General features: G+C 59.5%; 1 protein-coding gene across 23 annotated transcripts in view; it reads left to right on the top strand.

Moving 5' to 3' along the window:
• Positions 1 to 21,732, top strand: part of SNED1 (sushi, nidogen and EGF like domains 1) — a 90,412-nt gene that overhangs the window by 50,462 nt on the left and 18,218 nt on the right. For 17 of the 23 annotated variants that reach the window (XR_012332882.1, XR_012332881.1, XR_012332880.1 and 14 more), the window contains 17 exons: positions 49 to 162; positions 639 to 755; positions 2,025 to 2,141; positions 2,351 to 2,467; positions 2,653 to 2,766; positions 3,021 to 3,194; positions 9,215 to 9,328; positions 9,918 to 10,031; positions 10,412 to 10,525; positions 11,629 to 11,742; positions 12,113 to 12,409; positions 13,885 to 14,068; positions 15,919 to 16,031; positions 16,891 to 17,172; positions 18,320 to 18,464; positions 18,540 to 18,622; positions 18,847 to 18,948. Coding sequence is in view for 18 of the 23 variants with exons in the window: in XM_073807009.1 (XP_073663110.1) it covers positions 49 to 162; positions 639 to 755; positions 2,025 to 2,141; positions 2,351 to 2,467; positions 2,653 to 2,766; positions 3,021 to 3,194; positions 9,215 to 9,328; positions 9,918 to 10,031; positions 10,412 to 10,525; positions 11,629 to 11,742; positions 12,113 to 12,409; positions 13,885 to 14,068; positions 15,919 to 16,031; positions 16,891 to 17,172; positions 18,320 to 18,464; positions 18,540 to 18,622; positions 18,847 to 18,948 (2,415 nt within the window). In the remaining 5 variants the exon portion in view is untranslated. The other 6 variants (XR_012332884.1, XM_073807006.1, XM_033859412.2 and 3 more) reach the window with 6 other exon arrangements.

Here is a 21,732-nt window from a genome sequence, read left to right as displayed (position 1 = left end):
CCAGGGAGACACGCGGGGACGTGAGACGGGCTCACCCCTTCCCTGCAGAGGTCACGGCCATGCCCTGCAACGTGAACACGCAGTGCCCCGACGGCGGCCACTGCATGGAGTACGGCGGGAGCTACCTGTGCGTCTGCCACACCGACCACAACGTCAGCCACTGTGAGTGGGGGGGGGTGCGGGCACCAGCCTGCGAGGCCGGGGTCCGGCCCAGAAGCCGGGGTGGGGGGTGGGCGCAGCAGGAGGGGGCCCTCGAGGGGACCTGGGGGTGGACGGCCTGGCCGTGCGCACGTGCCACGCCGCACCTGCCTGAGCCCCGGGCTTAGGTGCTAGAACGTTAACGTGCACCTGACGAGCACCTGCAGAGAAACAGGTTCACCCCGCGTATCTGTTAGTGCGCGGATGACCAGTGACTTAGGTAGTGAGTGACTACACGTGATGGTGGTGCTGGTGGTGACGATACCAAGACCCTCGTGGACCACAGCTCAGTCCCAGCTCACGTAAGAGTGAGGATGAACTCTGGAAGAATCAGAAATACAAGAAATTCCAGGGCGGACCTTAGAGCCCAGCATGAAGAATCAAGACCTTGGCCTTGGTTCCAGCCAGGACCTCAGGGTGATCGCCCTCTGTCCCCGCAGCGCTGCCGTCCCCCTGCGACTCGGACCCCTGCTTCAACGGAGGCTCCTGTGATGCCCACGATGACTCCTACACGTGCGAGTGCCCGCGGGGCTTCCACGGCCGGCACTGCGAGAAAGGTGGGGCGCGGCGGCACTCGAGGGGGCGGGGGGCTGGCGGGGCCGCCACCCCGGCTGCCCCTGCGCCTCTCGCTCATCACAGCGCTTTCCTCACGACGGGCTTCCTTTCCTGCTCAGTGTTCTTCCAAGTGGATTTTAGAATCACTGATTTTTTAAAAATTCATTAGGACTTTGTTAAATTGAGTGCAGTTGGAGAATGTCAACGTTTTACAACATTTAGCCAGTTAAGAACGTGAGCACTCTTCTGTAAACACACAGCAGGCGTCACTGTGCTCGACAGCACCCACCCGGGGCCGTCTCTTCCACGCAGTTTGAAGCAACGCTCAGAACTCTTTTCAGTGACCCAGGCGCCCCCTTGGTCAGAGCCCAGGGTGCCGGCCCCCGACCCCGTGTTGCCCGGCCCATTCTCCTGGGCTCGGCACCCAGCCCACATCCAGCCCTGCAGCCTTCCCACTGCCCTCACTCGTCCCGAGAGCTGAAGCCTGGACCTTTACCTGCACGCCTCTGCCGCTCCCACGGTGGCCCTGAGGGCAGCTCCCCGGCACTCTGACCACGGAGCCCCTGCGGCCACCCCACCCCTGTAGCCGGAGGAGGGCTTTCCGGAGAGTAGGCCTCGTCCTCTGCAAGGACCACTGAGGTCCGTCACCCTCGGCAAAGGCATCCCGGAGAGCGGACACGGAGGGACACGGGGTGGGATGGCCGGAACTTGGGCTGGCAGCCTGGGAGGCCCCACAGGATGCGGGGCGAGAAGCGGCCCCCTGAGCCTGGGGGCAGGCCCCCTCCTGCCTCACGTCCCCCCCAGGCGTCGAGGAGGCCAAGCGCCTAAACTCCTGGCTGGGCTGTGAAGGTGCGGCTCCTCCAGCCCGGGCGGGCGGCCGGGGCCCCGCACGTCCAAGGAGGTGCCCACAGGAAAGGTACAGAAAACAGGAAAATCAGAGCCACAGCAGGGCTCCCAGCCCGGTCCTGGATGCCAGCTCCCCACCGGGCAGGAAGGCGGGGCCAGCTCTCCTGGCCCTCCAGCGGAGCCTGAGGCAGGGAAGAGAGGGCGGGCGGGCGGGCAGAGGGCCCCCGAGGCCGAGGGGCTGCACGTGGCTGGCTCGGCCCCCCTGCAGCTGGGCCTCGGGCTCCGCCGAGAGGCAGGCCTGGGCGCATGGGGCCCAGCGGTGCCTGAGGACGGAGAAGGCTCGCGCGGGGCGTCGTGGGCACTGCGGGGCCGGGAAGCTGGCCCTGTTTTACCCGCCTCTCTGTCTCTGTCTGTCCCTCCTCCAGCCCGGCCGCGCCTGTGCAGCTCGGGGCCCTGCAGGAACGGCGGCACGTGCAAGGAAGCGGGCGGCGAGTACCGCTGCGACTGCCCCTACCGCTTCACCGGAAGGCACTGCGAGATCGGTGCGGCCCCAGCCAGTGGGGATCAGCCTGTAGAGAGTGGGGAGGAGCCAGGCCCCGACCCAGGACCCCCGACCCTGCCACCGTGCGTCTGCTTGTCAGGAGCGTCCCCGCCAAGGCCCCAGCTCTGGGATGTCGAGGGATCAGGGAAGGGGCAGGGGTGGTGGACGCATGACCCCCGACCCCGCCCGATGGGTGCCTCCTGCTTCCAGGGAAGCCAGACTCATGCGCCTCTGGCCCCTGTCACAACGGCGGCACCTGCTTCCACTACATCGGCAAATACAAGTGTGACTGTCCCCCAGGCTTCTCGGGACGGCACTGCGAGATCGGTAAGGGGGGCGGAGGCCAGCGGGCCAGGGCGCAGACAAGAAGACGGGCCCGGTGGGCAGGGATGGCCCGACCACGGAGGCGTGGGAGGCGGAGCTGGGGCGAGAGACGGGACGCTCTCCTGCAGCCCCGAGGCCTTTGGGGAGGACTCGGTGGTGGGTGACAGGGACTCCCTGCACCCTTGCAGCCCCCTCTCCCTGCTTCCGGAGCCCGTGCATGAATGGGGGCACCTGCGAGGCCCTGGGGACAGACTTCTCCTGCCACTGTCAAGCAGGGTACACCGGACGCCGGTGCCAGGCAGGTGAGAGGGCTGGGGGTCCTCCTCTCCCTGAAGGGCAGAGCAGGGCCCAGCAGGGGGCCGAGGGGAGGGATGGGAAAGAAGGAAAGGAGACCTCTGAGAAGCCCATTCTGGAAGGCACGGCGCCTTCGCCCCGGGATGGGCTGTGTGGGGAGCGAGGGCCCCAGGCCGTGCAGCCCGGCGGAGCCAAGGGCAGAGCAGCACGGGGGGCCGGCAGGCGCCCCGCGGGGCAGGACAGGGCTGCTGTGTCCTTGCAGAGGTGGACTGCGGCCCGCCCGAGGAAGTGACACACGCCACCCTGCGCTTCAATGGCACCCGGCTGGGCTCGGTGGCCCTCTACTCGTGTGACCGAGGCTATAGCCCGAGCACCTCCAACCACATCCGCGTCTGCCAGCCGCAGGGCGTCTGGAGCGAGCCTCCCCAGTGCCACGGTGACCTGGGGGCCCTCTGGGGTGGGTGGGTGGGTGCACAGGGCCAAGCCCTCCCCCGCCCCGGGCCGAGTGGAAGAGCACAGGGGCTGCAGTTCTGACCCTGGCCTGCGCCTCCTCCCTTTGGTATCCTCTGTGCAAAGTGAGGCCAAAACCGTGTGGTGATGGTGGTGGTGACCAGTGCCAGCTCCACTCTGTACCCTGTCTAAGGGCTTCCCTGTCCTCAGAGCATCCCAGAGCATGGGGTCCAGCACCCACACGCCCACTCTGCAGAGGAAGCCGCCGAGGCCAAGAGGTAGCCCAAAGGCAGAGCCCCGAAGAAGCAGATCAGGGTTCAGGCCTCACCTCCCGCTCCCAGCCCCACCCAGACCTGTGGAATCAGACCCTGCGTTTGAACAAGGTCCCCACGAGCCCCCATAGCACTTTGAGGGCTGTTGCTCTAGACAGTGTTGCCTCCAGGGCCCTACAGTGCGCCAGGGTGCACGGCCTGCAGGCGAGGCCCCCCGACCCACGCCCCTGGAGACAGGGGCGCTGCGGACAGCACCGCAGGCATGTGGCATTAATTCAAAGCATCCCAGACTCTGTTCATCAGAAAATCTGTGTGATGGTAACACATTTTTCATGAAAGAAAGGTTTTTAAACAAAGTAGCTTAGGGAGAGTGACAGCACCCAGAGATGGGAGGGGCACATAACACATTTCTATCTCCCAAATGCCCTGCGAGGCCCAGTCGGACCTGGGCGGCCGTATCAGGCAAAGAGTTCCAGAAAACAGGTGGAGACCACCTGGCTTCAAGCATCTTCCTTCACTCCTGTCCTTCCAAGCCCCCCAGGGCTGGTGGTTACTGTCTAGGAGGCCACCCCTGGCCCAGTGCCACTTCTCCTCAACATGCCATCAGATGAGGAGTGGGTACCACCAGGGAACGCGCACCCATAAGCCAAGATATCAAGACACCCAACAAGTACGGCCACCTCCGAAACGACAGTAAAGTCCAGACAACATATACTATTGGGGGTAGAAGTATAGAAGATAAATAAGAATATAAGATAAGCATGACAAACATACAAAAGGAAACATGGCACTGGCCATAAAAAAATGGATCAATATATAATCTTTTAAAAGAAAGCAGAAATAACAAGATTGAAAAACTATAATAGTTGAAGTAACAGACACAACTTACAAATGGATACGGACGAAGACTTAAGTTAATGCGTGGACAGATCGGCGTGCGGGGCTGTGCGAGAGAGAAGCAGGGCAACACTCAAATCAAAAGACAACGCAGGCGCTGAGGAGGGTAGGAGTGCTGACGCTGAGGTGACAGGAATCCCAGAGTGAGGAGGAAACGTGGGAGCAGCTGTGGAGTAATCCCCAGAATTACTGGTGAATGACCAGAGGCTGAAAGGGCCTGCAGGACATCAAACAGGAGAAAAGGGAGACATTAGACACATTATAATAAAAGTTAAGAAAATCAGAGAAAAACAGAAAAAAAGAATCTTTAAAACATCCAGAGAGAAAAAAGGAACGAGAATCAGATCGGCACCGGGCTTCTCAGCAGCGGACATCAGCAGTGAGATAATAAAACGGTATCGGCACCGGGCTTCTCAGCAGCGGACATCAGCAGTGAGATAATAAAACGGTATTTGTAACATACTGAGGTGATCCATTCAGTTAGGATATAGACAGTTAGAAAATACCATCAGTCTCACTGTAACATAAAGGAAACACCGGAGAACCCATAAGATCATACCTTTTAACCTATCAGAGACCTGAGGATGCAAAGAAGTTTTCTCACAAGGAAACACCAGGCCCAAACAATGCTATGGGTGAATTCCACCAAACTGCCGAGAAACAGATTGTTGCAGCGTGATACAGGCTCTTCCGGGGAGTAGAAAGGAGTATGCCCCAACCCACTGTGTGAGGCCAGGATAACCGTAAACCAACACTAGATATGGACAGTTGGAGAAAGTAAAATTAGGGGTCCATTAAACAGACGCAGGAATTTGACAGTCTATAAAGACTATATACACCATTATCAAGTTGGGTTATTGCGAAAATAGTTTGATATTAGAAAAATCTACAGTAAACCAACTGAAGGAGAAAAATCATGTAAGAATCTCAAAGAATGCATAATAATCATTTGATAGAATTCATACCTATTCATGAAACAAATTCTTACCAAATAAGGAATAAAAAAGTACTTCCTCATCCAGATAAAAATAACATGATACACACACCCTTCTAGTACCATGTGGTGTAAAATAATATAGAATCTTATTGGAAGGAAAACTTAGAAGAGAGAAATAGCAGAGCCCCCATAGCCCCCACGTGTTCATTACCCCACAGAGAGGTGTGCTTAGGCCAGGCACAGGCTGGACACACCACCTGAAGCACAACAGTTACACTCCACATATTTATAGAAGAAGGGGTACAGACTACATCAAGAGAGCTGTGGAACGATGTGTTCCTGACCCTTGTTATACAGGGGAGGATCTGGAATTCAAAAGATGTTCTTCTGTTGAACTGACGCAGACAGGCTGAGCTGCCAACAGGAGGAAGGAAGTCAGCTTCCGAGGCAGGTTTACTACACCTCTCCTCAAACCCAGAATACACAGTATCCTAAGTAGACAAACATTCCCCTGAAAATTCAGAACAAGACAAGGATGCCCGTTATCTCCAAGTCTAATCAGTATTACACTGGCAGTACTAGGCCATGCAATAAAGTAAGAAAAAGAAATTAAAGTCATGAAAATGCTGAAGGAGGAAGTAAAAATGTCAGTATTTGCAGCTGATATTGTTGTCTTTACAGGAAAACTTCTAAAAGTGATAGGAAATGGAACATGTTTAGTAGATATAGGTATTATAACAAAATTCATTGCATTTTTATTTATCAATAACAAACAATTATAAAATATAATTATAAAAAAGACGTGCAGAGAAAACCAATGAAACCAAAAGCTGATTCCTTGTAAAGGTCAATAAAAATAATTAAATCTCTAGCTAGACTCATCAAGGAAAACAAAGAAAAGAAAAATTAGCAATATCAGAATGAAAGAGGAGACATCAGTAAAGATCGTACCAGCATTTAAAGGACAGGGAGATACTGTGAGCAACTTTAAGCCAATATATCTCACAACTTCGAGAAAATGATGAATACTACCTTGAAAGACACAAATAACCACAACTGACACAAGAATAAATAGAAAATGTGAATAGCCCCATAGCTATGAAATACATTTAAGTTGTAATTTAAAACTCTCCTGCAAAGAAAATGGCAAGACCAGACTGCCTCACCGAGTTCTATCGAACATTTAAGAAAGGAATAATACTATATACGGAGCTCTTTCAGAAAATGTAGGAGGAAGGAACACTTCTCAACTCATTTTATGAGACCAGTATTGCCTTTACACCAAAACCAGAGACATTACACACATGAAATTACAGACTAATATTCCTCATGAGCAAAGCACAAAAGTCCTAATAAAATATGACGAAAATCAAACCCAGTACTTCATCCAAAGGATAATACAGCCTGACCAAGAGGGAACCACCTCAGAGCACAGGTTGGTTTAACATTTGAAAATCAATAAATGTAATTCACCACATTAGGAGATAAAGGAGGAAACCATATGATCATCTCAATAGATGCAGAAAAATCATTTGACAAAATTCAACTATTATTTTAAAAACTCTTAATAAACTGAGTGGAAAAAAAGTTCTTCAACCTGATAAAGGGCATCCATGAAAAAGTCAACAGCGAACAAAATACTTAACGGTGAAAACTTCCTGCTGTAGTCAGTAATACGGCAAAGGTGTCCCTTTCACCAGTTCCTTCCAACGTTGTCCTGGAGGTCCTAGACAGTGCCATAGACAAGAAAAGGGGGAAAAGCCATCTCTATTGGGCAGGAAGGAGTAAAGATGACACAATCGTCCACATAGAAAATTCTAAGAGATCCTACAAAAGAAGCTATAGAACTAATAAGTGAATTCAGCTAGATCACAGGATACAGGGTCAATACACAGAACCAATTATATTTTCATATTCTAGCTGTGAAGACTTGGAAAATGAAGTGAAACAATATTATGTACAGTAGCATCAAAAATGATAATTTTTATATGTGTGAAATGAATTATAGACATAAATGTAAAAGATAAAACTATAAACTTCTGAAAGAAAGCATATGAGAAAATCTTCATGACAACTGGAATAAAATGGTTACGTACTCGGGAAAATATTACGCTGTTTCCCTACTTCTCACCATACACAACAATTAATTCCAGATGGATTAAGGACTTAAATGGGTTTTTTTTAAGTATATGATTTTGTATAGAAAATGTAGGTAATATCTTTTTGGCCTTGGGGTAGGGAAAGATTCCTTAAGCCACAGAAAGCACTAACTATAAAAGGAAAAAATGGACAACTAGACTAGCTAAAATTGAGGGATTTAAATTCATTGGCCTTAAGAAAATCAAATATAAGCTACAAACTGGGAGAAGATTATATATATTATATATATATTTATTTATATATAATATATATTATGTATATAACATATATATATAAAATCAACCCAGTAGGAAAATAGGTAAAACACATACGTAGACATTTCGTGGAAGAGGAGGTACATAAAGCCAATGAAAAGAAACATTCTCTTCATTAGTGATCAGCAAAATGCAAATCAAAAGTACACTGAGAGGGGCTTCCCTGGTGGCGCAGTGGTTGAGAGTCCGCCTGCCGATGCAGGGGACACGGGTTCGTGCCCCGGTCCGGGAGGATCCCACATGCCGCGGAGCGGCTGGGCCCGTGAGCCATGGCCGCTGAGCCTGCGCGTCCGGAGCCTGTGCTCCGCAACGGGAGAGGCCGCAACAGTGAGAGGCCCGCGTACCGCAAAAAAAAAGTACACTGAGATACTTTCAGTTGGCAAAACCTCAGAAGTCTAAAAAGCCCAAATACTGGTGAGGATGTAGGGCAACAGGACTTCTTATGAACTGCTGGAGGGGGTGTAGATCGGGAGAAGCACTCTGAAGACAGCTTAGTAATCTGCCTGGCAAGTTGACCATCATATGAACTATGTCCTAGCAGTTCTACTTCTAGGTATAAGTCTAGGGAAAACTCACATCTACACCAGGAGATGTGAAAGACACAGCTTTTTTGTTTTTTTATTTTTTATGTATTTATTTTTTTTTTTTGCAATAGCAAGAAGTCTAAATCCAACCCAAATTCCTACTAAACAAGAAAGGATAAAGTACGGTATAATCACACTGAGGAATATTATACAGCAGTAAAAATGGCAACCCACAACGATGTGGAGACGTTAATGCTGAGTGAGAAAAGAGTGCATATACCACAATGTCCTATTAATAAAGTTCATAAAGAGCAAAATCAAAACCATATATTGTCTAAGGTATTCATAAAAATTTTAAAACTAATTTAAGGAGGCACAGAAGAGATAAGCACAGAAATTCGGGTCACAAGGAGTTGGGAATTGCACGTGACCAGATGAGCCGGCCAGCGTTCTAGCTCCCAGGTTGGGTGCCGGCCCCCAGGTGTCATTGTGTCCTTACCATTTATTTACTTATTTACACGTTAAGCATTAAAACTAAACTCTTCTAAATTGAACACTTTTAATTCAGGAGCACAACTCGCGGTTTTTAAAAAGCCTGCGGTATTTTAAAATGAAGGACTCACCCCCAAGTGTATTGGTTCCGTACGTGATTGTTATCTAATGAATTGGCAAGATTGGGCCTGTCCCCCGAGGGCCACTGAGGGCAGCCCCAGGCACTTCCCAGACGCCGGCCCGGCCCGAGTGCCCAGGTCCACAGTGTCCCCTGCTCCGAGGCAGCCCTGCCCAGATTCTGGCCTCTCCAAGCACCTGGGGGAGGCCGTAGACCTCTGTCCAGACCCTCACACCAGAGCTGACCTGTGGCTGTCTTAACCTGGCTTCGAGTCACCCCCTCTAACAACAGCAACACTGCTTTGTTCTTGGGGCCTCTCCTGGCACCTGGCACCCGGGCTCTCCTCTCCCAGAAATTGACGAGTGCCGATCCCAGCCGTGCCTGCATGGGGGCTCCTGTCAGGACCGCGTCGCTGGGTACCTGTGTGTCTGCAGCCCAGGGCATGAAGGAGCCCGCTGCGAGCTGGGTAAGACAGGTCCCGGCCCTCGCTGCGGGCCGGCAGCTCCGGCACCCCGGCCGTGGGCCTGGGGCACTGGCGTCCCCTGGCCGTGGTCACGTTGCTCCAGCTGCCCCTCTCCCTGGGCTGGTCTCTGGTTGGGCACTGCCTGCTCTCTCAGGTCCCTGCCAGCTCTGATGTCCAGAAGGACAGCAGTTTATAAATATCTCTGCTTCTGCCTCCCCAGGGGGACTGAGAGCTCAGCTGAGAAAAGCTAGCCTCCTGCAGCCTCTGGCCTGGGGGCAGGGGGGCAGGTCACACCCCAGTGCTCTGCGCCAGAGGAGGGAGGGGAGGCCTGCCGGGTGCACCGCTGAGCCAGCCCTGCTCCCCGCACGCCTGTGGGGTCCTCTGAGCCCCGAGACAGAGACACCGCCCCGGCATGGCGGGGCAGGCCCAGGATGTCCAGTCGGGGCCCCTGCGAAGCCTGGGCGGTGAAGGCCGGAGCGGCCTGGGGGCAGGCTCTGTGGGCAGAGTGGAGGGCAGCGGCGAGGCTGAAGCCGCGGTGCACAGGAGACCCCGGGGGCGCGGGGTCATGCCGTCACATGTCCCGTCTCTGCAGAGACAGACGAGTGCCTGACGCAGCCCTGCAGAAACGGAGGCTCCTGCAGGGACCTCCCGGGGGCCTTTGTCTGCCAGTGCCCCCCAGGCTTCGTTGGAGTCCACTGCGAGACAGGTAGGGGCTGCGCTTGGGGGATCCCCATGCGCCAGGTCCTCAACCACACTCGCTAGGCCCCTGACACCCCGGGAAAACCTCTTGTCAACGAACGTAGACCCTGGGCCGCTCAGAGAGCAGGGGGATGGGGGCAGTCCCCGTGGCCCTGCTGGACAGGACCCCTGGGGGAGGGGCCCCAGGGGGGAGGAGGAGGGGAGGGCCGGGTGCCCGCCAAGGGGAGGGGCCCGTCGCCAGCCCCTTCCGCCCGAGGGGCTCGCCCCGCCGCCCTGCGCCCCCGCCCGGCCTCCCTCCTGCCTCCCCTTCCCTTCTTCCCGCTGTCCTCTCCTCCCTCCCCCAGACACCCCCCTGCCGCCCTGGCCGACTCTCTGGGTGTTCTCCAGAGGTGGACGCCTGCGACTCCAGGCCCTGCCAGCACGGAGGCCGGTGCGAGAACGGTGGCGGGGCCTACCTGTGTGTCTGCCCAGAGGGCTTCTTCGGCTACCACTGCGAGACAGGTGGGGCCCAGCCGCCCTTCCCTCCTCCGGGGTCCTTTCCTCTGCCTGCCCCCGCCTCCTGTACTTACCCTCCCCGGCGATCTCACGTCCCCCCCAGCTCCATGTCCAGCCACAGGCCCTGCTGTTGCTGCACCGGCCAAGCTCAGGGCCGCCCCGGGGGCCAGGAACTCACGGTTCCTCACATCGGGATACCCTCCCTGATCAGCCTGAGCAGGGGCTCCTTGGGGACCAGGTCCCGGCTGGAATGTCCCTCCTGGACGAGGGCTTCCCTGACCACAGACCTGCAGGGGCCCCCACCCTATCACCCGTCTCCCCAGCACCATTTTTCTCCTTTGGAGCACTTTCCCGTCTCTGGGACTGTCTGGCAGTACTTCTCTCAACTTGCTGCTGTGTATCCCCTCCCAAAACAGGCCTATCCCCAGGGTGGGGCGTGGCCTGACCTGGGCTGTTCGAGTGTCCCCAGCCCCTAAGCTGGGCGTGGCTGGCTCCACTCAGACCTACTATAGTGTGGATGGGCTTCTGGGCTCCAGCACCACAGTGCGGACCGCCTGTGGCCTGAGAGCCCCACTGCACAGGCCTGGGGCGGCGGAGGGCACTGCAGGCTCTGGCCTGTGAGCTTGGGGCCGCACCCGCACCCCAACCCCAGTGCTCTCAGCTGCCTGCTGCCCCCGGGAGTGGTCGCCCCAAGTCACCACGTGCGAGAGCCCCACTGCACAGGCCTGGGGCGGCGGAGGGCACTGCAGGCTCTGGCCTGTGAGCTTGGGGCCGCACCCGCACCCCAACCCCAGTGCTCTCAGCTGCCTGCTGCCCCCCGGGGGTGGTCGCCCCAAGTCACCTTGGCTCGGGCCGGGGCAGCAGGGCCTGGTTCACAGTCAGAGGCCTTCCCTGCCTGGCCTCTCCACGGGGCCCCAGCAAGCCCTGCCCTCCCCCTACGAGAGTGCCCGCACCCCCCCGTATCCACCTCCCCAGAGTGCGGCCGTGATACCACCCACCTCCACCCCGCAACTGCATCAGCGCAGGAACGGCCCGGGGTCAGGACCAAGGCCCAGCTGGAGGGGGGCCTGGCGATGTGCGCGCACTCACGGCTGCCTCCCCCCTCGCAGTGAGCGACCCCTGCTTCTCCAGCCCCTGTGGGGGCCGCGGCTACTGCCTGGCCAGCAACGGGTCCCACAGCTGCACCTGTAAAGCGGGCTACACGGGCAAGGACTGTGCCAAAGGTGAGGCGGCCAGGGTGCCGACGTCGGGGGCAGACTCCTCTCCTCCCCAGGGCTGCAGACACCCCGTGGGACGGGCCAAAGGGCCAAACGGCCCCCAGGGCCGAGTGTCCAGGCGGCTGCTCTCCCAGACTCTGCCCGGGAAGCCGGGAGGAGCAAACAGGCCGACGGGCGGCATCAGCGCAGTCACGCGTGCGCTCACACGGGAGACCCTCCAGGAGCCCAAGGCGGGCTCCCACCAGCAGTGGCCCACCTGCGCCCCGGGGTAGCCAGGCCCGAGAGCTAATGGGCCAGACACCTGCCTGGGGGCCGGGGCTTCCACGGCCGACAGCTGACCACCCCCCTTCCCTTGTTCTTGACTGAAACCCTGAAGAGCTCTTCCCACCAACGGCCCTCAAGGTGGAGCGAGTGGAGGAGAGCGGGGTCTCCATCTCCTGGCGCCCACCCGAAGGCCCAGCCGCCCGGCAGATGCTCGACGGCTACGCGGTCACCTACGCCTCTTCCGACGGCTCCTACCGCCGCACGGACTTCGTGGACCGGGGCCGCTCCTCGCACCAGCTCCGGGCCCTGGCGGCCGGCAGGGCTTACAACATCTCCGTCTTCTCGGTCAAGCGCAATGCCAACAACAAGAACGACATCAGCAGGCCCGTGGTGCTTCTCACCCGCACGCGTGAGTGTCTGCGGACCTGCCCGCCCCCCCCCCGAGGGCCCCACGGGCCGCACGCCCCGGAGCCGGCTGGGGGCCAGCCAGCCGATCCCCGACACTGGCGCCAGCGCTGCCAGGCAGGGCAGAGAGGGAACCTTCTCACAGAGGAGAGGAACAGCTGCGGGACAGAGACGGCGATGGGGGTGAGGGAGCGAGACTGGGGAAGGGCAGCGGGGCCCCTGAGAAGGTCCTGGGCTGATATGCCAGCCCACGCTGGGGCGGGGCCGAGGGGAGGCGGCCAGGTACCCCGGGGGTGAGGACCGAGCCTCCTTGCTGCAGGTCAAGAGAAGGGGCAGCAGGGGCCGCAGGGAGGGCCCTCTGGGGGAGCTGCCCTGAATGGAAGTTGTGTGTAAGGGCGTCCAGAGAGGCTTGGGGCCCCAGCTGGCTTGTCTGCTCCTGGGATCAACAGGGGAGGGGGGAGAATCCCAGAACACACCCATGATGGTGGGATGGTGGGCGCTGGCCCAGGGGGTCAAGAGACTGGGGAAGGGGCGGCTGGAGGCTGGAGGGTGGAGCGAGAACTGGGAATTGATGTGACCACTGGGCGTGTCGAGAGCCCCGTGGGGTGGCTGATGGGCTCCGAGTGAGGCCCGGGGCAGGTGGACACAGGCAGGCGGCTGGGTGCGGACCCTCGGAGGACGGGCGGGGGAGCACCTTCTCAGGTGCCCCGGGAGGAGGGAGGCAGGCATCCTGGCAGCAGCTGCCGGCCCGAGCAGACGCTGACACCGAGGACATTGAGGGCCAGTGCAGGGCGAGACGAGGACTCAGGACAGCACGTCCTGGGGGAGGCCCCGAGCGGTGCCGAGGACACACCGGGCCAGCAGGGCGGGCCGGGCACGTGGCCGAGGAGCGAGCCCTCAGGGGCCTGGGGGAGGAGTAGGCCACCCTCAGCCTGGCTTCAGGAAGAAGTGCTTTTGCGCTGCTCGAGGTGGGGTCTGCCGGGGAAAGGCCTCTGGAAGGAAGACAGCGTGGGAGGGGTACCACTGCGCGCAGAATGGGGCGCTGCACCCCGGGAGCTTCGGGCGCCCCTCTCCGCTCCCTTGACTGGGGTTCGGCCCCCTCCCTGAGGTCGCCAAGGACCCTTCCTGGCTTCTCCCCGTCAGGCCCCTGGACCACCCAGACAGTGCAGGTAGTCGCTGTCGGTGCCACTGAGACAGCCAGCCAGAGGGTCAGGAAGGGCCCACCTCGCCCCTGGCGGTCTGAAGGGGCCAAGACCGCCCAGAGCAGTGTCCACAGCAGCCCCTCTGGAGCCCCCCCAAGGCAGGGGCCTGGGGCGTGTCCACCCACTCCGACTCCGCACTGGGCTGGGGGACATGTTCAGCTAGCCCAGGCTGGATGGCTCACCGTGAGGCCACCTCTCCGCACCTCCTCTCTTGTCCTGGCCCCGCCCTACCCAGGGGTGAGGAGGTGCCACACGGCTGTGCCCCCATTGTCCCCAGGACCCCGCCCCGTCGAGGGCCTTGAGGTCACCAACGTGACCGCCAGCACCATCTCGGTGCGATGGGCTCTGCACAGGATCCGCCACGCCACCGTCAGCAGCGTCCGCGTGTCCATCCGCCACCCCAAGGCCCAGGAGGACGAGTCCACCGACGTGGACAAGGGTGTGGACAAGTTCACATTCAGGTGAGAGCGCGGCGGCCTTGCCCCACCCCGGCTCCCAGCCTCGCTCTTGCCGCCACCCTGTGCTCCCCACCTGCCCAGCCCCTGGGGGAGCAGGGGCGCTTGGTCAGTCCTGGGTCTCACTCCTGCCTCGCCTCCTCATGGGGCCACCAGACAGGTGTTTCAAAGCGCCCCCAAAAGCAGAGACACTCTAAAAATCTGAGGACAGACCTCCTGCACGGAGGCCAGTGAGACACTGGCCACCCAGAGGCCAGCCCAGAGTTCTTCCAGCCTGAGTCACGCAGACAGACGCCTCTGAGAGGGAGAAACCGTGGCACCCCTGGGTCGCCTGACATTTTTATCTTGTTCAGTAATATGTTCGAACCTTAAACTAGGCATATAAACTTCTTAGGCTTAATTATTACAAATTACGTACAAACAAAACTACAAAAATAAAATTCAAATGAACATCAGTCATTCAGAATGGCCGGTGACTGAAATAAACCCCTTAGCAACCCTGCAGGGAAGCCTCAGACCCCACGGCCTAGGCGCCCCGGCTCAGGGACCCCTGTGGCCTAGGCGCCCCGGCTCAGGGACCCCTGTGGGCTGCTCGTCAACCAGAGAGGTTTCCAGCCCCTGGCCAGGAGGGCAGGCAGTGCTGGAGGGCAAGGGTGAGGAAGAGTGCTGGCAGCCTCCCGGGAAGGGGTCCCCAGGCTGGGGAGTAAAGTCGGCTCCACTCCAGGACACGCCCACCAAATTCCTGCGCAGCAGTCTGGGCGGGCTCAGCGGGAACAGCTCTGCAGCGTCCAGCCCAGAGCAGCCACAGGCCACGGCCAGGGGGCGGGGCTCTGGAAGGTGAGGCCAGGCCAGGCGGGGCGCTCTGTCCGCCACATCCTCTGAACCACCCACATTTTGGTACGTTTCTGGTTTGCAGACTTCTCACAACCACTTTTTCTGTGCGTGTCTGTCCTTTCCGTCTAAGCAGACGGCTGTCAGTGCTGGAGACGACACTCCACTTTCTTTGTCTTTTAAGTATTGCTGTGACTCTCCTTGATTCACATCCTGCCCACTTCCCAAGAGTGGCAGGACAGAAACACAAATGGAGCCCAAGGTGGGCATTCTGTGGCTACGTCAGGGTCCCCAAGACCACGCCCACGTTCACTAGGGGGCCCCCAGGACTCAGCAGAGGCCGTGCTCACAGCTGGATTCAGGACAGAGAAAGGATACAAAGAATATCAGTAAAAGGAAGGGGCGCAGAGACAAGTCGGGGACCAGGCGTGAGCTTCCAGAGCCCCCTCCCCTCACATGACACGCTTAGCTCCGCACCACCAGCCCTGACGAGACCGTGAGGTGCTGTCTCCCCAGGGAGCCCGTCAGAGACACAGCGCCTGGGGCTTTTCCTGGGAGTGGTCGCGGGCACCCGTGCCTGGTGAAGGTTCCAGACTCCCAGGAGGAAGCGGCACTCCGCAGGAGCCTCACTGGGCACAAACGTCTAGGGGCAGCGAGGCCGTCTGCTCCACGAGGGGGCTGGGGACCCTCCCGGCGCACCCAGCCCAGGGCCAGCCTCGCGGGCGGGCGGGGGCCTGTTAACCCTTTTCCTCCAATTGCCCTATTCCGGCCTCTCCTGTCTTAACACCAGCCACCCCGGCAGGCCTGTGACCTTCCCAGCCACTCCAATACTAGACAGACAGACCAGGGAGTAGCTTCCTACCCCCGGAGCACTCAGGTCTCAGGCCACAAATCTGGCCTCCGTGGAGGCTGCCTGGCCACCAGCACTGGCACGACCCCTGGCCCCCGTCACACCCGCGCGGACGAGCCTCAGCCTGGCAGCACAGCCGTCCCGTTCCTCTCTCCCCGGCCTCCCCTCCCCACAGGGCCCTGCTTCCAGGAAGGAGATACACCATCTGGGTGACTGCCCTCAGCGGGCCTGGGGGGCAGGAGCACCCCACCGAGAGCCTGGCCTCGGCGCCGCTGCACGTGTGGACCCGTAAGTAGGATGGCGAGGGCTCGGCTCGCACGGGGGCTTCTGGAAGCTCTCGCCTCCCCCCGAGCCCTCAGTCCTCTCCAAAGTGGCCGCACACCAGAAACCTGGCCCTGGCCACGTGTACCAGGCGTGCCCAGAGGCGCCCGGGATGGCGGCTGCAGGGGGCTGGGTGGCCCTCCCGCGGGGGACGACCTTCCTAGGCAGCCCTCCGCGTGGCTGCTCGCACGCTGCCGGGCTCCTGCGGGACCAGGGTCACCAAGCAGGGCAGGAGGGACAAGCGGCAAGTTGCCCAAGTGAGCGCCACGCTGCCACGGGGACACCCGGCCCTCACTGCCCCTCTCTCCCCAACACGCGGGCTGTCCGGGCACAGGGGGCACAGTGGACAGGGGTGGGGAAAGGGGCAGGGGCTTGGTGAGCAGGGCCTTGCCCGGTGGTGCAGGTGGACAGCACAGGCTCAAGTCCTTGCTCTGACCCTCAGTGCTGGGGCCCTGGCCCACCCTCTGCCTGTCTAGCCCCCTCCCCTATCTACATCCCAGGAGAAGGCGTGCATGGCCAGTCTCGAGGGATGGAAAGTGTCACCGGGAGGGCACCCTGATGGACTGACCAGGCAGGGGGCCTCACCGGGGGCCAGCGGGTGGCATTCTGGGGGTGCCTCTTGGGGCAGGAGGGGGAGCTGCTGCAGGCCCTGAGCAGCTGCAAACGTCCCTCCACACCACCCTTTAGGACCACGAAGTGGTCTGTAACCACCCAAGCTGGCTTCAAATGAAGCTTCAGCAATCCGTGTCAGATCTTTAAACCGTGTCCTGGGCAGAAGACCCCGTCAACCCCCTTCACTTCCCTCCCCTGCTCCGTGCTCGCCTAGGGCCTCTGCCGCCAGCCAACCTGACCGCCGCCCGAGTCACGGCCACCTCCGCCCACGTAGTCTGGGATGCCCCCACTCCGGGCACCTCACTGGAGGCCTACGTCATCAACGTGACCACTAGCCAGAGCAGCAAGAGCCGCTACGTCCCCAACGGGAGGCTGGTGTCCTACACAGTGCGGGACCTGAGGCCTGGGCGGCGGTACCAGCTGTCAGTGACGGCCGTGCAGAGCGCCGGGGGCGACCAGCTGCACAGCGAGCCCGCTCACCTGTACATCATCACCTGTAAGTGCGGCACCTTGTCCGGGAGGCAGCTCTCCTGCTCTGGCCCAGGCCACACTGTCCCAGGGACAGACAGGCAGCCGAGCACAGGGCTGTGCTGACACAGAATTGCATGCATGGAAGTTGGGGGAGGAGTTCCTGGGCAGCTGGTGCTGGGGCAGTGAGCTGACAGTTCAGAAGACTAAGCATCTCACTCCTCACCTTGTGCCGTCCGCCCGAGTGGACCCCAGATGGCTGAGCGGTAAATACAGGGCATCACCCTGAAAACAAGCGCCGAGAGTGGGCAGTGGCAGCGTGGAGGCGGCCCTGGGTGGCAGCCTGGCAGCCAGGCCTGAGCCGTGAGGAGCTGCTGGACCGCAGCATGGGAAGGAGGGGCAGGACAGCCTCAGCAAGGGGTGGGCTGGGAGAGGCAAGAAGTAAGGGCAGAGTGGGCGGACGGAGGGTGGGGGCAGCTGAGGAACACGGAGGCTCAAGGCCACGGTGAGGGCACGGGTCGGCTCCCAGGAGCACAGGAGGCCCGCTGGGTCCCGCGGGGGTCCTGCCCGACCCGGCTTACACGTCACAGCTCACAAGAGGACGGCCGGTCTGGATGGTGCTGCGGGGAGGTGGGCGGCGGCCCGGGCTCCCTCCTCTCCCAACCCACCGACCTGCCCTCAGGGCATGGGGCGCACTTGCCCTGTGACATTCAGACCCAGCTCAGCCCCAGGCGCGCCCGCCAGGCAGACAGGGCAGGTCGGGGCCCCTCTGTGAGCTGGTGGGGGGCGGGGGGTCTCGCAGGTGAGGCGGGTACCCAGCCCTGGGGGTGGGGGCTGCTGAAGGCCACGGTTAGGTGACAAGGACCCACGGAGGAGCCATGCCCTCTCTCTCGGGGTGTGCAGGGCGTGGGCCTCAGATGAGGTGAGTCTGGACGGGGTCCGAGGCCCGGCCCCACCTGCAGGCGGAGAGCCTGGGCCAGGGTGGGGGGCGGGGACCGGCACCTGGACCACTCCCAGGCTGCATCCGCAGCTCCCCATCGGGCGGGGAGCGGGGCTCGGGGTGGGATGGGGGTACGTGCCCCTTTGGCTCTCACCTCGGAGCAGCGGGGCAGGACGGGGGCACAGGGAGCCCCAGACCAGCCCGCGCGGCCACCCCGTCCTCCACCCGCCCGCAGCCGCGAGGGACGGCGCCGACAGACGCTGGCACCGGGAAGGACTCCCCCCGCGGGCGCTCAGAACCCGACCGGCCCCCGCGCGCCTGCCGGAGCTGCGTCTGCTCAACGACCCCGGCGCCCCCGCACCGCCGACCCAGGCCCCCAGGTGCCCGCCTCAGCCGCCGCCCCTGAGAGCCCGGGCCCAGAACCCACCTGCTGACCCGCGCTGACTCTCCCACAGGTTCTCGGAGCTCGTGGACGGCAGAGGACGAGTGAGCGCCAGCTTCCGGAGCTCGCCTGGCAGACGGGTCACCATGAGATCACGTGAGTGCCAGGCCTCCCAGTGGGATGAGGGTCGAGGTCCCTGAAACCTGGGCTTCAAGACCACCTCCAGTGCCCCGCACCGTCCCCAGCAGGGGACCCCGATGGGGTCGGAGGCCCTGGGCTCCAGGGAGAGAAGCCGCTCAAGAAGGCGGCCCAGGGACAGTCCTGGGCGCGAGGCAGCAGGCTTCATGGTCAGCGCGCTGTGGCATCCTGATCTCTCCTAGAACCCACGGCTCTGGTGCAGCTGGAGAACGCGGAGGAGGTCCCCGAGCAGGTCAGCCTGGCCCTCCAGCTCCCCGGACGCAGTGGTGACAAGGGCGTGGAAAGTAAGTCAGCAGGAGTGGATTTCAGGGCTGACCACCCTCAGGGGCCTGAAGGACCCCAGTGAGGAGGGCTGAGGCACGGGGCCTGCCCGAGGGGCAGCCGAGCGCCCCACCCTGGAAAGGGGGGACCAAACCACACCACGCAGGCAGACCAGAACAGGCCTGGGGGCTGCAGCCACCCAGACATTCAGGGTCCTCCCTGGAGAGACTGGCCCACCGCTGCCCCCTGCAGACGGCCCCTCCTCTCCCTCTGCGAGCAGCAGAGCCCTCCCTGCCTCTCCCAGAGATGTACAGGGAGCAGGATGGCAGCAATGAGTGGAGGGGCAGCCGCTGGGCGGCTCCAGCTGGAGGACCGCCTAGGAGGCTGCCGCTACCCAGGCTCGGCAAGCAGGGCCTGAACTGTCTGCCGGTGAGGGCCACAGCTGGGCAGCTCCAAGAAGCCACCTTCCTTCCTCAAACTCAGACCCTTGCTCTATCTTTCCTCCCGTTCTAACCCTCGGGGCCTTGTCCCTCTGGGGACAGTTCTAGGAGCCAGTGGCCCTTTCTCCTGAGCTACACCACAGGCTCAGACTGGGCTCACCCATCAGCCAGTCCCCAGAGAAGGCAGAGTACTCGGTAAAGGGAGAGTCAAGCGCCCAGGATGCGGCCTCACCTGCAGGCCCCCAGCGCACCCAAGGACACCTGGACACATCCAGGCACCTGCACCACAGGGTGTGTTTGCCAGCGGTGGCTCCACGGCCCCACAGCCCAGCACCCCTCACTGTACGAGGCCTTGGTGAGCACCAGGGGGGCGCAGTTTGCGGGTCGGACGCGGTCAGAGAACGAAGCCACCGGCTAAGGTGCGGTCAGAGTGTTGCTGGCGTTTTGTAAGTGAAAAAACAAACATTTTATCTGATGGTGTGCGTTATGTCAGCCCTTTTAAATATCAGATGTTTCATTTCACAAAACTCAGAAATTAGAGGGATGTGAGTGACCTCTCCTGGGTCCCTTCTTAAGGAGAGATTCGAGGTGGCACCAGGCTGGCCCCGGATGTCACTGCCATCTGCAGCGTTTGCTAACGTGAGGGACGAAGCCTTGAGAGAGCGTGCGATGATTTTAGGTGATAACAGGACGAAACATCTCGAATGGCCCCCAGGTGCACAGAATTAGTCGCGGTCTTTGGCTCCTGTCACATTCTCACCATCAGGCCAGGCTGGCCCCCTTTTACCTAGTGAGTCTGGTTGGTTAGCTTTTGCTAAACTAACAGCCTTCCGACCTGGAACCCACCCATGAACCAGAACACAGCAGTAACCTGTGTCTTGCTGTTGTCCTCCCAGTGAACCACGAGCTTGAGTTCGTGCTGCCATCCCTCTGCTCCATCAGAGGCTGGATGGTAGCAGTGAGTTCACCGCCCGCATGGGTGTCCGACAGCCACAGGCTTTCCTCACCGGGCAGCATCTGGCTGTGTGCCGCCCCCAGACCCGCGTTTGCGCCCAGCATCCTGTGCTCGTTCACCCTCACTGTCCAGCATCTAGTCCGTCGGTGAACTCGCTCCGAGGGCACGTGGGCCGTGTCTGCCGTTGTCGGCAGTGCTGCTCTGTGCTCCTGTACACATCTCCCGGCTCGTGTGCAGGCTCGGGATGTGTGAATGCCCCAGTGACAAGAGACTGCGAGTTGTCTTCCAAGTGGGGTATCAGTCTGGATCCTCCCAGCAGCAGTCAAGAGGTGCAGTGAGTTGGCCCACAGTCTCTCCAGAATCTGAGCTTGTCAGGTTTCGCCGTCCTGCCAGCAGGACGGGTGTGAAGAGCACTGTAATGATCTGATCTGTGTCCCTCGAGAACTGGCGTGGTCGGCACCTCGTCGTGGCCCCCTCCTCCGTGCCGCTGCCTGGCTTCCTCAGGCCGAGCCTGACCACCTTAGAGGCTGCCTCTTTGGCCAGGCTCGCAGTCCCACGGGGCCAGTCCTCTCGCTGCCCGTCAATGTCTTGGCTGTTCTTGCCTTTGTATTTCTGTAAACGTTTACAATCAGCTTGCCAAGGTCCACAAAGTACTTGTTGGAACTTTACATGGCCAAACTTCTGAGGCCCTATATGCCTGAAAATACACTTATTAGCCCTCACATTTGAAGGACAATTTAGCTAGGTATAAAATTCGAGGTTCAAAGTTCCTCTCCCATTCAGTTCTTCAAACATTTGTCCACTGTCATCAACTGTGCTGTCACTGGGTGTCAATCTTGTTCTTGTTTCCTTCTAGAATAATCTGCTCCTTCTCTCTGGTAGTTCTTAGACTTTTCTTTCTAGGGAAAGAAAAGTCTAAGGGAAGGACGATCCCCAGAAAGCCCCAGGCACCCCCCAAGCACAACAGTTAATGCTCCTGATTTGGCATTTGCTCACCAAGCAACTCTCCAGGTCAGGGCCGCTCCTTCAAGCACCCAGGAGATGCTCCTGGAGGATTCCCAAGATTCCTGCCATCCTGGGAACTTGGAGTGAATGCAGAAGCTGGTCAAATTCTTCCTGTTTCCCCCAATTTCTCACCCCAGGAGGGCTTTTGGACTCTGCTGGCTTTATCCCCTTGACACCCATACAAGTGGGGGCAGAACTTAAACCTCTCTACTCTGTAATTTATCCTTCATATAGGAGGAGCCCATTGCCCCCGCCCCAGGGTGCAGCCCCATCCTTGTCCCCCACCTTCGTTCAAAACAGCCTTCTCTTTGTTTTTATTTACTCGTGAGTGTGTTTGTGTGTGTGTGTGTGTGTGTGTGTGTGTCTGTCACGATAAACTCAGGATTCAGTGGAGACTTTGTAAAATG

The sequence above is a fragment of the Tursiops truncatus genome, chromosome 7, assembly GCF_011762595.2.
Source record: "Tursiops truncatus isolate mTurTru1 chromosome 7, mTurTru1.mat.Y, whole genome shotgun sequence".
NCBI classification, from domain to species: domain Eukaryota; kingdom Metazoa; phylum Chordata; class Mammalia; order Artiodactyla; family Delphinidae; genus Tursiops; species Tursiops truncatus.
The sequence above is the reverse complement of the archived record's forward strand: the minus strand, read 5'-3'. Positions and strand labels throughout refer to the sequence as shown.